This window comes from Cariama cristata, unplaced genomic scaffold, assembly GCF_000690535.1.
Source record: "Cariama cristata isolate BGI_N322 unplaced genomic scaffold, ASM69053v1 scaffold337, whole genome shotgun sequence".
Classification (NCBI taxonomy): domain Eukaryota; kingdom Metazoa; phylum Chordata; class Aves; order Cariamiformes; family Cariamidae; genus Cariama; species Cariama cristata.
This window is the reverse complement of record NW_009626880.1, coordinates 30,978-47,773: the sequence shown is the minus strand read 5'-3', so window position 1 is coordinate 47,773 and position 16,796 is coordinate 30,978. Positions and strand designations below refer to the sequence as shown.

General features: G+C 35.0%; 2 protein-coding genes across 2 annotated transcripts in view; one reads left to right on the top strand and one right to left on the bottom strand.

Moving 5' to 3' along the window:
- Window positions 1-16,796, bottom strand: part of CENPP (centromere protein P) — a 147,612-nt gene that overhangs the window by 101,974 nt on the left and 28,842 nt on the right. The window lies entirely within an intron of this gene.
- OMD (osteomodulin) lies at window positions 3,149-5,299 on the top strand. The gene is made up of 2 exons (XM_009704198.1): window positions 3,149-4,079; window positions 4,980-5,299. Exons 1-2 carry the CDS (start codon window positions 3,149-3,151, stop codon window positions 5,297-5,299), a joined length of 1,251 nt encoding a protein of 416 aa, XP_009702500.1.

The following is a 16,796-nucleotide window of genomic DNA, read 5'->3' as shown; positions in this document are numbered from 1 at the left end:
TTGTTCCTCCTGGTTTCTAAGGACTATTTTGTGGCACTGAGAATCAAAATTATTAATTGGAAATTTTATGACCCCAAGCAGAAGTGCTGGGAGAATAGAACCAGAAGGTGAAGCTAAAGTTCCAGTCTGAAACTGAGAGGGAGTAACAGGAATCAAAAGAAAACCAAGAACATGAAACAGGCATGGTGGACAGATTGTGTCAGGATCTGTTCACAAAAACCAGAATCAAGTTACAGGATTTAGAGATAGATTTTATATAGGTAGACATCACCAGGTCTGACTAGGAGTTAGAAATATGGTAATAAGGTATTCTCCCAATATACAGTGCCTGAAATCTGAAAACCAATTAATTCTCCCTGAAGCACAGTATTGCTTCTCAACCCAGGAAGTGCCTGCAGAGTTTATCAGCATAGTGCATTTATACAATGTTTGTAGTGCAAGGCTGCTCTATGTGCAAATGTATTTCCGCTGTTTATGTAGATTAGCTCTGATATCTGACGATGCTGTACGGGTATGGAGACCCTGGCTTTGCTGAGGACCTACCTACAGTGGGGTTCCAAACAACTGACTCCATATAAATCTGGTTTTAAGATTTTAATCAGTTACAAAACTTGATTAAAGGACCAAATATAAATGATATAAAGTTGGTGTTCTGATTTCAGCTGGGATAAAGTTAATTTTCTACAGCTGGTACAGTACAGTGCAGTGTTTCAGATTTAGTGTGAGAATAACGTTGATAACACACTGACGTTTTAGTCATTGCTAAGTAGCGCTTATCCTAAGTTAAGGATTTTTCAGTTTCCCATGCTCTGCCAGCAAGCAGGTGTAAAAGAAGCTGGGAGGAAGCACAGCCAGGGCAGCTGACCCGAACTAGCCCAAGGCGTATTCCATACCACAGAATGTCATGCCCAGTGTAGAAACTCAGGGGAATTGGCCAGGAGAGGCTGATTGCTGCTCGGGGATTGCTGCTTGGGCATTGGTCAGCTGGTGGAGAGCAATTGCATTGTGCATCACTTGTCTTTTCTTGTTTTGGGGGTTTTTTTGGGGGGGTTTTGTTTTGTTTGTTTGTTTGTTTAAATATATTTTCTTTCTCATTGTAATTATTATTACTATATATTACTATTGTTGTTACTATTATATTTTAGTTTACGTTAGTTATTAGACTGTTCTTAGCCCACGAGTTTTACTTTTTTTCGATTCTCCTCCCCATCCCGCTGGGAGGCAGGAGAAGTGAGCAAGCAGCTGCGTGGTGCTTAGTTGTTAGCTGGGTTTAAGCCACAACAGTTCGAAATGCAAGTTCAACAATACCACAAATTATTTCACCTAGCTATTGCCACACACAGCCTCTGTGCAACACAGGAAGATTATGAGAATGTATTCAATTCCATGATTTTGTTACTACTTTTTTTTCCTTAGAATTCTCTCATTCAGTTTCTAGAATACATCATGCATTAGGCATCAATCACCACTATGAAGCATAGGAAATTAGCGTTTCTAAGTCTCATCTCCTTTGTTACTGATTATGTTTGGTAAACAAATATTAAGAGCATCAAGAAAACAAAGAAGAGAGTTTCCTGATTAAGAAATATGAATGTCACTATAAAAAAAAACCTGAGAATATCTGCTTTCTTCTGCCTCAGGTTTCCCATACTATACTGACTGAAGTGTCTTAAAATTTTCCATGATTTATGTGCTTTGACCTGCAATGCTACGTTTTGACTCATCTGTTAAGTTGAACAGCTTGACATGATTCACAACTCGAATTCTGCCAAATAACAGGGTTCCTCTGATCGCATAAAGTGCTCTAAAATGTTAGTCCAGCTTTGAGCATCAGAAATTTGACATGCAAAATCATTTGTCTTTCACAACATCAGTATTTTGCCTCAGAAGGGTACTTTGAAGGTAAGTTAGTTTATGCCTATAAAGAACATATGATTATAGAAGCATAGGAAGATTATAAAGAAAACTTATCAATGAAGATTTTACATGATGTGCACTATGCAGTGGTTGAATTGTATTTGATTTAATCAAATGATGGGAACAGAAAAATTAAATTTTTATCATTAATGCATTGTACCGTCAGCCATGTTTTGCAGAACGTAACAGAAAAATAACATAAAATGCCACAGAACATACAAACACCAATGCCATGTAAATTTCTATTTTACGTAAAATACAATATTTCAAAGTAATCTATTTCATTGTTCTACGTATAGAAACAATCCTGCAATTATCTCTCATTACTTGAGGTGAGATATTTTTGACAAAAAACCCCAACTTTGTTGAAAAACAAGAACAATAGACACAAGCTATGGGTTGGATGCTTAGTAAGACTAGCAAATTTCTTCACAAGGAGTGTAGTACAACACTAACTTGAGTTATTTAGAGAGATGCTGGAATTCCACCCTTGAAGATTTTCAAGGTTCACCCACACAAAGCCTAGGCTGATCCAATTTACTGTTGGAGATGGAAACACTGTCCACCAGGCTGGACTACATGATTACCAAAAGTCCCTTCTAAACAACACTTCTATGATATTGACCACGCACTATTTGTGCAAGGCAAGTTCATAGGGAGACTAATACATTTGCAAAAAAAGTTTTCACCTCAACGGAGTTTAATTTTCCAAAGGTCTGAGGAAGAAGCATTGCTCAGGCATTCCATCTGCACCCATTTAAAACCAACCTGTTGATGCTTAACCCATTACACTGGAGAGAATGCAACACCTCAAGTGTCCAATACAAACCCCAGACTATAGCACTTTATGTAAAAAGTCCTTCTGCAACTTGTCTGTAATAAACTAAAGTGAAAAAGGAATGAATTCTGGGATTTAATTATTTTTTTTTTATACTCCCAACTGTTATGGTATCCTTTGGTAACAGGCATAGCACAGGTAGCTGTTCCTTGTGAGACAAGAAAACTTAGTTTACTTCAAGGATGGTGTATTAGTTTATGGTTGTTTTCTTGGAAGATACAGATTAAAACTCGGTTTTGCTAATAATGTCACCAAGTGTTGCCAAAAAAAATGCATTATTCTACTTCATTTTACATTGCTGCTTCTTAAAACTGAAATGTATATGTGATTTACTTTATGACTAATAAACATTTTTTCATTCTCATCAACAAGATACAACACAGAAATATAAATATGGAGATTCTGAGCCAGCTATCAATCATTCACCTCCTCGGGGCTGCTATAGTCTTTTGTCAATATGAAGACTATGATTTTGAGGATGAATATGATGGGGAGCCAGATCAACATCCATATTATTTTAATCCAAATATGCAAACTGAAGTTCTTCGCTTTCCTTTTCCAGTTGAGTGTGCCAGAGAATGCTTCTGTCCACCAGCTTTTCTGTTATCAATGTACTGTGACCACCGTAAACTTAAGACAATACCAAATATCCCTAGTCATGTCCAACAGCTTTATCTGCAAAACAATGATATTGAAGCTGTGCCTGCAGGACCATTCACTAATGTTACCTTCTTAAGAGAAATCAACCTCAGCCACAACAAAATTAAATCTCATATGATTGACCATGGTGTTTTTGCAAAACTTTCAAACTTAGTGCAACTTCATTTACAACATAATGAATTAGAAGAATTTCCATTCCCACTGCCCAGTTCTCTAGAGAGACTCCTCCTTGGTTTCAATAAGATTTCTCGGTTACCTGGAAATGCATTGGAAGGATTACCCAACATAACCATGCTTGACCTTTGCAATAACTTTCTTGATGACTCAGTACTCAAAGGAAAACCCTTTTCAAACATGAAGAATTTAATGCAGCTCAACTTATGCAACAACAAACTACAGACTATGCCTCCTGATCTACCATTGTCACTTATGTATCTCTCTCTTGAAAATAACTCGATTTCTTATATTCCAGAAAACTATTTCAACAGACTTCCAAAAATCATTGCTCTAAGACTGTCCCACAATAACCTGCAGAACATTCCACGCAACACCTTTAATCTACCCAACCTTCTAGAACTTAATCTTGGACATAACAAATTGAAACAAGTATTCTATATTCCAAGAAGTTTGCAGCATTTGTATATTGAAGACAATGACATTGAAGGTATGTTGATGGTTGTAATTCTTTAAAAGCAAAAAACTTACTGGATTTTGGCATTGGTTGCGGGAGGGAGGAGAGTTCAGTGTATTTTCATTACCATCCAGAATTAAGAACTTTTAGCCTACATCAAAAAACTACTATAAACATCTTCTTTTGTGTGTCCTTGGTTTCAAGGAACTGCCACCTTACATTTTCTCAGATTATGTATAAACCAAGCATAGTATCCAGCAGTCATCCACATTTGCATGTTGTTCACGAGGTACTCTGATGTTCTTCTTTGCAGAGAAGGTGAGCTTGAGCTATTAATGTTCTGAACTAACCAGTTAATGTGGCACTGACCCAGAGTTCACACACACTGTACCTCTCAGGAGCAAATGCAGCTATGTAGCTTTTGATGAGCTTACAGTACAGGAAGAATATCATCCCATCTTCTTCAAGATGCAGTGTAAACACATCATCAGTTAGTTGAGATCAAACTGGTGAAATTAGAGAGGATTTTCTTTTTGCACCTTACCCCTAATTTCCAATTTAAAAAAAGTTAATACCAGTTTTTCATGTAGCAAGCTAAAACCTTTTTGAAAATTGCTTCCAATTAGGCAATGGATAAGAACACAGAGAAAAGGAATTATAAAAATATTCCATTCACATTAAATAGCAATTACAAATTGTAGTGGTAAGTCACTTATTTTTTTCTTTACCCCACAACCTTATACTCAGTAAACTGCAAAACTGTCATCATTCTCATTTATAAAACTGATTTAAAACACAGAGGGGTGATTATATTAATATTGTGTACCACAAAAATATTTTATGTTTTAAATTTCAAACATAAGATTCACTTTTGCAACAGATCTTAAATACAACTATTTTCTGCATTTTAATGAATATTTTTCTCTCTTACAGTCATAAACATTACTTTGATGTGTCCATCTATTGATCCAATGAACACTAACCAATTAACCTATATACGAGCGGACCAAAATAAGCTTACAATTCCAATAAGCACATATGCATTCTTTTGCTTCCCTCACATTCGAACCATTTATTATGGTGAACAAAATGTTAGTGTCAACAAGCCAACTCAGCTAAGAACATCAGTGTTTCGACGATTTTTAACACCAGAAGAATACCATGAAGCAGAAGACAATCATGAAACACATGATCATGAAACTGAAGAAGATCGTGAAGCAGAAGACAACTACTTTCATCCTTACTTTCAATGAAGCAATCATTGTTAATGAGTACCCACGTAAACTTTTCCTTAGTTGTGGGGTATTCATATCCATTTTAGAACAGTTGGATAGTTTAGGATGTTTAAGATACATCTATAAAGTGGAGATTTATTTTACTACATCCTATTACTGATGTAGTAAAAAGCATAATACTAGGAGCAAAGAGCACTCACCTCAGCATTAGATAGCAGTCTGGTATATAACCTAGGTTGATGATGGACTCATCCTTGAGTGAGCAGTCTAAGTTGAAGAAAATTGACCTGAAAATCCTTCTGTGTTCTAAAGTGGTCCAACTTGCAAAATGACTAAAACACAAATCAATGTCATGCTCAATAGGAACAAGTGGAGGCAGCCAAAAATCCATCTAGCTATACATTCTACTACTGACAGCAGAAGAAAATAGACACACTAGCGAAAAGAATAAGAAGGTAAGATCACAAAAATACTTCCACAAGGTTCCTCCACATCTTCCAGAAATAGAGATGTTTCTTCTTCCAATTTCTGATTGGACAGGAATATCACAAACTCTGAGTTCCAAATCTTCCTCGTATTATGTTTGCAGTGTCCTGCCAAGGTGTATCATAATATTTACTTCTCAGCTTGCACCTCAACTATCACAACTCTTTCAAAGGAGATTTTAGCTTATTAGTAATATAGGCAATAAATGACCTTTCATCAAAGGTCTTAGGATCTAGGGAAAAGGATGTGCATTAATACAACTGAACCATAAGTATTTACATTTTACCTATGCTTTTTCCCATATTATTTTAGAAGGCTCATAAAAATGTAATGTAATCTTTTTATTAGAATTGTTCATCAAGTAGAACAGGTACAAACAGTAGCATTCCAAGTTCCTTAATTATTATTTTATACCAATTAGCTACACTCTGCTTCAAAATAGAACAAAAATTTCTTTAATTAACCTAAAGAAAAGTACTATACACAATTTGAGCTATGCAAATTTTTTTGTTATGTCTTATGCCTAGAAACAGATTCAAATAGCTACAGGGTAAGATAATACTATAGGACAGTTTACTGGTTTTGTTTTATTTAAATTCTTTATTTTCCAGCACTTTTTTCCTGATAAATCTTTGCTAGCTGTGAGGAAGAATCACCTTTTTCAATAAGAAAAACAAATGCATGCAAGAAATAGAATCATATATCATACTACCAATTTTATATTATACTTTAAGTGTAGGAAAACTAAAAAGGCTACATAAAATTATGCAAGTAAATTTGTATTAGAATTTCTAAAAAGTTTCAGACAGGTTTGTTTTTTTCTCTTACAATTTCAGTTATTTTTTGAAGCCCATCTTAGTATATTTTCGTTTCTGATACAACAGCGAAAATACTAACAAAATGAAAATACTTAATGACACTTTTTTTTAATGGAAATAAATTCCTCCTAAACCCATGAATATAACCTTTAAGAATATACACAGTCTTTAAGAACAACTCAAAAATTTGTGGATACAATATTTATTATATCATTAAGTTGTGGGTCTTCAGTCAACTAACTCAAGAAATCTATTCTTTCTCTCCTTCCCCTTTATTATCTACAATCTGAACAGATATAATATTCATGGCAAAGTATTTTACGGTCACCCCACAAATTTACAGTGCTGTAGAATTTATCTTGCTCTTTTTTAAAAAAAAAAGTTTATTAACATTTATCAACCAGAAGTACCTCTGGCTTCATGAAGGAGGAATATATGTGTGCATTCATTACTTTACTTAAATACTTTTATCAAAAACTTATGTACAGTATATATACATAAATTCACTTATAACTTTATAGTTTTATTAATATAAACACATAGCATATTAACCTTAAGGAATCTTTAACTTTCAACTATTTCAGATTTTAAGTATAAGTGAATAGTGTATAAAATGCAAATCTAAATTAATACAGACTTTTTTGAAAGGTTTGCTCTGCTTTAAAAAAAAAAGAGCACTATTAAAATATAGTACAAGTATTGCATCTTTTATCACAAATATTCTGCTTTTTAAAAACATTTGAGGCAAAGCTTAGCTTTAGTTTTAAAGTAGAATTAAAGACACTGACTTTGTAGCAGCTAGTTATATAAAATTCTTAAACTTTAAATATAAGTCAAACTGATAATTATTGAAAACTTTAGAGCAGTCTTGAACCATAACTCCTCACTTTTCATTCAATTAATATTATCTTATCTGTGGCAAATACAACGCTGTTCTTTAAAAAAGATTTTAGGGTTGTCAGGGAACTAAAGACTTGCTAGCATTATGCCTGTATTAGAGAAATGAGAAATTATAATGAATCATAGAATTAATGGATATCTAGATAAATCTGGTAAGACTGGACATGGCTTCTGTAAAAGCCATGATGTTTTTACCTTGCAAATCTCTTGGAGTTCTCTGAAGGAATCATGAAGGACACAGAAAAGGGAGATCCTGGTCCAAACAGCCTACAAAAATTTCTGAAAGGTTTTTAAGGAAATTAAGCTGCCACAGATTAAGAGGTGACAGCACTGACAAAAATCAAATAAAATATAAGAAACAGCATAAGAATAAATGGTCAGTTCTTGCTGTGGAGGGAGCCCACTGGTGGGAGTTTTGCAAAGGGCTTGTGTTGGAATTTATTCAATTTGATATACTTTCGAAAGATAGATAAATTGGGCTGAGAAGTGAGATGACAACAAAGATTGCTAAGCACCAATGAAGAATGACTGCAGAAGGATCTCAGGATACTAAAATAGCTAATGAAATTCAACATTGTTAAATAAAAAGTGATATCCATGGAAAAGATATTAGCTTCATATAAAAACTAACAAAGCATGACCTCACCACCACCACTCAGGAGCAATACTCGGAAGAAATAACAGGCAGTTCAATGAAAACACTGGCTTACCCAGTAGCAGTAAAAAGGAAACTCAAATGTAGATAGTAAGTGAAGAGAAATAGGAAACAAGAGACATCATGATGCCACTATAAATCCATGGCTCACCCAGACTTTAAACACACTATTGATTTCCGAGCCCTTCACTTAGCTAGCATAATTACATATGGCATAATTAGAAAAGATCAGAGAAAGGCAAGAAGGTCACCAAAGATAAGGAATGGCTTCCACATAAGCAATATTGAGTAGGTTAGAACTCACCAGTTCAGAAAACAGATGGTGAAGGGGAGATACAGAAGATACCAACAAAATTATGAGTTGCACATATAGCATGGGTCCAGGGATCAACTGGTCCAGTACAAGAGCAAGGAGCCATCAAATGAAGCTAGTATGTACCAGGTATAAACTAGACAAACAAAAGTTTGTAAGTAATGAGTAGTCAGTTCATTAAACCGCATGCCTGAGAACACAGTGGATGCAGCAGCAATTTTGTACATGGTTTCAATGGAAGACTGGATGAGTAACTGTATTTCTTGGAAGAGATCCATTATAGGTTGTTAAAGCACAGTAGGTACAAAAGTGCTGAGCTGAAAATAGCTGGAGAATGGGAGAATATTTGGAGACAGGATGAAACAAGAATCATACATGCTTGTCCTATTCTCAGTCTTCCCAAAGCATTTGCTTATGGCCAGTGCTGGAAACAAGATATTGCACACTAACCTTTATTTTGAATTTCACACCCAGTTCTATGTTCTCACTATCCTGGACTATGGTAACATGCTGGTATTGCTTTTCACTACTAGTAAATGCTTACTGCCTTGATATAGTTGAATTTTAAATTATTTTTTTTTAAGCACTACCAACTATGGTTATATGCCAAGGCATAATCTAACTCATTAAATTTGGGAACAGCATGTCTACAATGCTCCACATTGCAGTGTTCTGTAGCAGGCAGACATCCATACTGATTCAGGTACACAAATACACAAAGCAGCCTAGCCATGTAAGTGCAGAGCTCTGTATAAACCACATTATACCGCTACATAACCACATAGATTTTGGTATCAAAACATAGTTGCTTCATGTTTGCTCTGGTATTTATTTTCAGAATATTATAGAGTCTTTTTAAGCAGGAAATAGATTCATAAACTAAGAACTAAACACCTATTAAAATGCTACTTATTTTATCAGTAACAGCAAAACCTAACAAGTATCAGACAGCTTAATTAGTTTATTTACAGCAGAGTCAGTAAATACAGAAACAAAGTCTGATCTGGTTTACAACGCTGTGTCTGCAATAGCAACTAAGATGAAGCACTAGGGTGGATCACTACAGCAAAATACTTGTGATGAGGCCACAAGACCCACTCTGTTGTTTGAGTGAGAGGTGCTTTACTTCAGACTAGCCCTAGCCACTAATGAAAATCCATTAGCAGCTGCAGCACATGAAGTGCACCCCTGAATATACACATCTTCTGGTTCGTTACATCCAAAAAGAATAGTCCACATATTTCAGAGAGTGCTGTGATGTGAATAAAGGTGCAGTACGTTGTGGTTATCAGGAGATTTGTTTCAAAAATGCACTCCTGATCCTAATTAAAACACTAACAGAAACATAACCAAAAACACAACTGAGAAAAATGAAATCTCAGTTCTACTTTCAGCTTTGGACAAACTATTCTGAAAAAAACATGTTTTCCAAGTCTTATCTGTGTAAACGAGGATGGAACCTTCTTGAACTCTAAGCTAAATATTTATCAGCATTATCCAGAGTGCCTAATAATTAGCAAGGTTGTATTAGCACACTGCAGAACATTTTGATACCCATGTAAACCTATAGGGGAAAAGCCTCATAGATTTCTGGAAAACATTCAGTTATGGCTAAACTTTAATCCACAAAATCAAAGCTCTCAAAAACAAACAAACCGAAAATCAGGTTGTTTTTTTTTTTTTCCACAAAACCTATACCACAAGAAGTTACTGTAAATATCAAAATAAAGAGAAATAACAGTAGTTTAGTCCTACTGTTTACATTTCTTCCGTTAGCCTCCAAACACTGGGAATATATTTTGCCTTTTTCCATTTTTTGTTGTTGATGGTATTTAATACTTATAAGGCTTACTTTTTGAGATATTTACTTCAGTATTCTGATAACAAGTTACATGGATTAGGAAAGAAACCCCTTTATAGAAAACAGATGGTTCACATCTCAAGTTTTCTGACTTCTTTTAACATATTGATTCATATTATAACAATGGAATGCGAATTTCCTTCTTTGTTTCCCAACTTGATCACTGCAAGCAATAAACATAGGAATTCCCTACCTGAAAAACACAAAAGGAGAACATGCTATTTTTTTAACAAAAAAACTATACACAAAGAGATTTCGCAATCATTTTCCAATACTACTGCAAGAGTATGAATTTTTCAGCTATAAACCAAATTGTGTATACAGTATTGGAAGTTATGGAACTCCTCAAATACACACATTCATCATATAATGTTTTAAACTATTTTGTCCAAAATCTACATTTCTAAACCTAATTAATTTAAAAGGAAAATAAATAATACCTTCATCATGTAATTCATTGACTAAATTAATCATCTACAGAGGAAAAAAAATAAATCAACCTTCCCCTATTACAAAGCACGACACAAGGAAAAAATAGATAAATATGAAGATCAGCCATAAACACAGAGAGTAAAGTAGATGCTATGAATAACATAAGGAACAGATGACAGGAACATAGAAGTAAAATACGTAAGACAAATGAGACTTGGAGCCCTGACTCTAGTGTCCCTGTAGACACAGTAATGGCTCTCAATAAATGACGATATTTTTATAAAGAATTAATGTCAATTCAGGAAGGAATTCTAAGAAATTTTAATAAATCGAAGTAGGTTGGCTTTTGATTCAGGATATAACTGATGATATATAGGCAAAGTTCAAGAGAACATATGTTCAACAGAGAGGTCTGAGTAAATAGCAGACAGTACTATTACACTAGTTACAATTTGTATTTGTTAACCTTAGTTTGATTTCTGTTTACTATCATGTATGATTTATAAATGAATAAAGCACATTTTAAAACACAGTAACTGATACAAGGAGTCAATTTCTGTTGCAGAAATGCAAGAAATAAAGGTAACATCTTCAGCTTAAAAAAAATTCTGATTATAAATCAGAAACATATGGAAGGATGTTCTTATAATCACTAGGTCATTTTTCAGCTGTCTCTATTTTGCAGCTGGTGGCCCTAACAGTGACCTAAACTTAATCTAATTCACTGAGCCTTGGAAATATTTGCAGCTTTTCATAAAAATACTGGAGGTGTTTATGCTTAACTATTTCATCTCCGGTACTTTTTTGCTCATTCTGAATCTTTAGGAATATTCTAAGTTTTCTCTATAAGACACAATGACCATTTATTTTACATTTAATACAACCTCCGAACCCTCCTCCACCCCTCAAGGATGCTGAATTGGAATATACTTTGCTTAATATTACACAACTACTCTTCTATAGTATCACTTTCAATCCAATTTCTGTGCTTTGCTCAAGAACAAACCAGAGGACTGCTTCCTCCTTTTTGGGTACCCTGGCTTTTTGTTCACAGAATGAATGCATCCCCGGCAGAAGCAGAGACATTAAACTGCCTTAAAACTATTTGAACACCCCTGTATCAGTATCTCAACAAAAAGCAGTGGGGGACACAGGAGTCAGAGAAGTTCCATATCATACATACATGCAGCAGTCAAAACGTGCAGCTGTACCATCTAAGAGACAAAAATAATTTTAGAAGGTAAAATTAATCAGGTCACACAAACAGTCAAGTAGAAAAGGCCTGCATTTTAGAAAAATAAAAAGATGTAGAGAACAAGTCAGAATACTTATTTATTTTAGGGTAAAAAAGAAAATAAAAAGATAAACATTGAGTTCAGTTTTAACATCACTTCATGCCTTTGTTCTCTTTAACAGTAAATCTATGTTTCACTGCTTGCAGATTATTTTGCACATGTTATCAGGATGGTTCAATAACTACCTTTTACTCTGTAAAATCTTTTCGATTATATTTATTCCAATCCAGAGCAACTGGTCAACATTGTAAAGCATTTAATCACATTTCACCCAAAAGATGTGCCAAGGAATATTGAACGTGTTACCTTCCACATGGAGAGGGGAAAAAAAGAAAAAAAAAAATCACATACAAAACAAAACTCAGCATTGTGTGTAGGTCTATAAATGCTAAGAAGTCTTTAAAAGTTTTCCTAATTTGTCCTCATCTCATTCCGTCACAGACATATTTCTACTCAAGACACTAACTTTTGAACATTCTGCATAAGCGATTCCCAATGTTCATTAGACATAAGTAAGCTAAGCAATAATCCATACTTCTTTCTTCCAAGAACACTTAAAAACTATAAAACCCAGAAACTTCAGAACTTGTCAATATTGCCCTTCAGAGACTATGACACAAGACGAAAGCCAAGGTCTTTAAGCAGCTGCAAAAATACACTTTCTTTGCCTAAATATAGAACAAACCTGAGCATTTAAATTAAAAAACTCTCAGCTTTAGTTTATTTCATAAGGACTATCTTGATAGTAACCTTATGGCACTCTCCCTAGTGCTGCCTCATAGCCCTATTAACCCATGCATCCCAGAGATAAGGCCCTCTCCCATTTTTCCTTTTTCCCCCTCTTCTTCCTAATGTTCTGCCTCCCATCACACAATCACAAGTAGTGCATAGGCAGTGCCAGTCTCTGCTTCCACATCATTCCTACACGCGTCCTGTAGAAGTAATTTCCAACCAAACTTACAGAGAAAAAAGGCTACCCGCCTCTGGTCATCTGGCTCTTTTTAGGTCAATCAGTCCTTCAAGGCCTTGCAGGGGTTTACCAGGAACAAGACATAAGTGCCTGAGAATTATTAGCAATCAGCCTTCAGTTCCATTGTAAAACACATTTCCGCATCTAAAAGCAATTCTAAAAGTAGTACAGAAAAGCTCTCTCCTATCATTTTTGCACTAAGCTACTAAGGATTAAGTAAAAAGTGCTAAACACCAACATGGTAACAAGGTAGGTAGTATGCTAGCACCTATGAGAACTGGTTTTTGCTGAAACTCACAGAAAATAAAGACAATTGCCCTCCCATTTAAATTGGTGTCGTTTTCTCTGGCAACAAACAATGGATAAAAACTGAGGCTTCTGCAGTATGCACCTGCATGATTAGTTTTTAAGGAAAACTTCGGTTTCTTTTTTGATCTGCCTTTTGAAATGTTAGTAGAAAGCTGAGAATAGAAATGAACTATTCATACTAAAGCTCTGAGCATGGCAGAATATATGAGGCCACTTCAAGTACAAGATAAATAGACTGAGTTGGACATCAGCCAGTTCAAATAAATCACAAAACCTGCTCGTCTGCCTGCAAAACAAAATCTTTCCTCAGTTCCCCTAGGGTATTTTCAGCTTTTTTTTTTTACCTGCTCCTGACATCTAAACAGTACTAAATAGTAGATTCTTTTCCAGATGCTGAAGAAAATTTAATCAGTAACACACAGCTTGGATAGTTACCTTAATTTGTCTTGCTCTCCCATACCTTTCCTACCTCTGCCATCCATACTAATCCAACTTCTCTCATTTGCTCTGCTAAAAGCCTTTTATTCTTCATTGTCTCACCTGACAGAAGGCGACATTGCAGAACAAATTTATACCTGCTCTGTATGCAACCCTTTTCCCCTAAAGTTAAGTTTTTCTGAAAGTACAATCCAAACAGCAAGCATCCCTGTTAGACTGAGTTGGATTCCCTCTACTAGAGGTAAAGAAGTGTTATACTTCATTTACACCTTCAGCTGCATTTCATACCCTTACAAAATTCTAAGGAAATTACTACCATTCAAATTTAAGCCAGGATTCCATTTCAACACAATTAGTACAATAACCATCTTAAGTGCCTAACATTTCAGGTGAAAGTATTTTTTTTAGTGAAAATGAGATATCACAGGTTAAAAAAATAAAAAGGCACACCTGATAAATCAGAAAGCATACCATAAACACATTATCAAGGCCCTCTTCAAAAACTGGAGCTCAACTAGTTAACAACAGAGCTTGTTTAGGTTTTCAGAAAAGAAACCACCTTCTAAGTACGTAGACCCTTGAACTAGAGTCCAAGCAACTGATACCATACATCCAAATTCTAAGCACTAACAATGCCTAGAAAGCACTCTGCTTGCCAGGGCAAATACTTCCTGTTAGCTTCCATATTGCCAGGCAATTCATAGGAACCACATTTTTAATTCCAGATTATTTGCATATTGTGGTTATTTCAAGTCATTTTGAGCAAGAATAAAGCAGCACTGTTGCTGAAAGAAGCAATACTACCCTTTCCTTGTTTGCAGCCACTTGTACCATCCCCTTCCTTGTGCTGATATGAGCATCTGTTACATGTTCAGATAAAAAAAATTTATCTGAAATGATTTGTTAATACTTCTTCTTCCTGGCACAAGGGATAACAAGCAGATGAAATTATGGGACAGAACTGCTACTTTATTTTGCACTGACAGTTTTAAAGTGACAGTAAAACTATCCTGTAAGGTAAACCTTGATGACATCATGCCAAAGTAATTACTTAACATATCACTCTTCAAATGTATTTGTAAATTAGTGTTCATGAGTTTCTTATAAGCGCTTGGATAACAACAGTGAGTACACACACTACGCAACGTTTCTGTGGTAAGCATACCACTGAAATCTTGTGACTCTGATGAACAAACTTTTGACAATGTTTTCTGCAGAAGCTATTACTAAATTCTTCTAACATTACAGAGTCTCTTCTCCTCTTGTAGATCAAAGCAAGTAAGAGTTTTCTTGCATGGAGACTTCCTGAATTGTCAAGGCCTCACTTATCTAGTAATTTTCCCTCATTTTAAAAAATTGCCATATACAAAAACTAAGCTATTCCCAAGGTATTCTATGTACATAGCTGTGAAATCTAGGATTTCAACACTTAGCAAATAAATTCTTGTAAGACTATAACAAATATGTTTAACATTTTATATCATGCTTTCAGCTTCAATTAAGACTTTTCCCTTAGAACATTTATCCTTTGATTACATTCAAACATTGGAAAAACTTGGATGTCCCAGAGCCAGATGAAATCTTAGCCTGGACGTTTGGGGGGGCAGAGGGTGGCAGCTGAAAAGAGGTAAGTACAAAGCAGAGCTGCTGTCATTACTTCTCAAACATGCATGAAACCATGAGGGACAGTAAGGCGGTATTGACACTGCAATTTTTTTGTACCTTCCTTAGCAAATCCACCCCTTCTATCACACACAGTACTTCTGACTGAAAGTTCCTATGCACTGCAGCAGAGAGCAGCTAACAACCTAGTCACTTCAAAACTTTTGTTGTTCTTATTGTTCCAGCAGAACAGCAACCAATGTGATTCAGAGCCCAACTTCCATTATTATTGACCCTCTTCCCTTTACATTTCAGTTACATACTTACAGCAAAATCATTATCCTAGAGCAAGCTCCAAGTCCAAACTATGACATTGCTTAATTTGCATATGATCTAAACTAAAAACATTTTCATAAAATCCTAATATTTCAGAAAGTGGTAACTGGTCATAAACTGGAAAAAGTTTAGAGAGCAAATGGCTGTAGTCACTCTCCAATTTGCAGATTTACTACAGACATGTGGTTTCTAAACAAGGCAGCACTTATTAGAAAACTTAACCAAATAGGTCCACTGTTTATCCCCAACATTACTCTAGCTGACAGTGCTATATAGAAAAAAAACTATGAAAATTAAACAGAAATGTAAATCTGAATATATTCCAAATAGATTTTATTGCTACCTACTTTTTAGAGACTCAAAAAAGCTACTTTGTAAACTTTCAAGTTGGTCATCTGGCTCCCATTTGCACTGACTGCCAAAAATACATAAGGAAAAGGTTGGGGAAGGAAGAAATGTATTAGAAATCCAGCAAACTCCTGTTTGTAGTTCAGATAAATATTCCACACCTGGACAGTATTTACTAAGTTACCTATAGAACCGACACAGAATTTTAGTCAAAACAAGTATTTATTGTGAAATCAATTTTTCAAAAAAAATGTCTAACAAGTCTTTCAATGAAGCATTTAGACATGGATTACTTGCCTGAAAATCTCAACCACACACATAATTCTAAAAAGTATTTTTTGTCTCCAGAACTCTTCAGACTGAAAAGTTTCCATTTCATACTTAGGTGAAGCTTCTCTAAACATATACAACTTGTAATGAAACATTTTATTACTCACAAAATGTAACTAATATGGTATACGCATGTTTTGGCTCTACCTCTGTCTCAGTCAAAGCAGCTGCTTTTTCTCTTAGCTAAACCATTAAACGAAATGGATAACACATGCCTTGCTACAGACCTCTAGTTTGCACAATTAATATTTGATTTACAGAAAAAACCTCAGCAATTAGAAAGAGTAAATTACCACAAAGCAGAAAGTTACCATTTTAACAAGTAATATCAAAAGTAGGGTGAGCTAGACAGACTTAACATTTATAAACATTATTCAAAGTACAGCCCCCCTGCTCCAGGATATTACCTCTTACCCTAGGGA

Coding starts and splice junctions, on each gene's coding strand:
- OMD (XM_009704198.1), top strand. CDS start 3,149: ATGGAGATTCTGAGCCAGCTATCAATCATTCACCTCCTCGGGGCTGCT. Junction 4,080..4,979: donor TGAAGACAATGACATTGAAG/GTATGTTGATGG, acceptor TCTCTCTTACAG/TCATAAACATTACTTTGATG.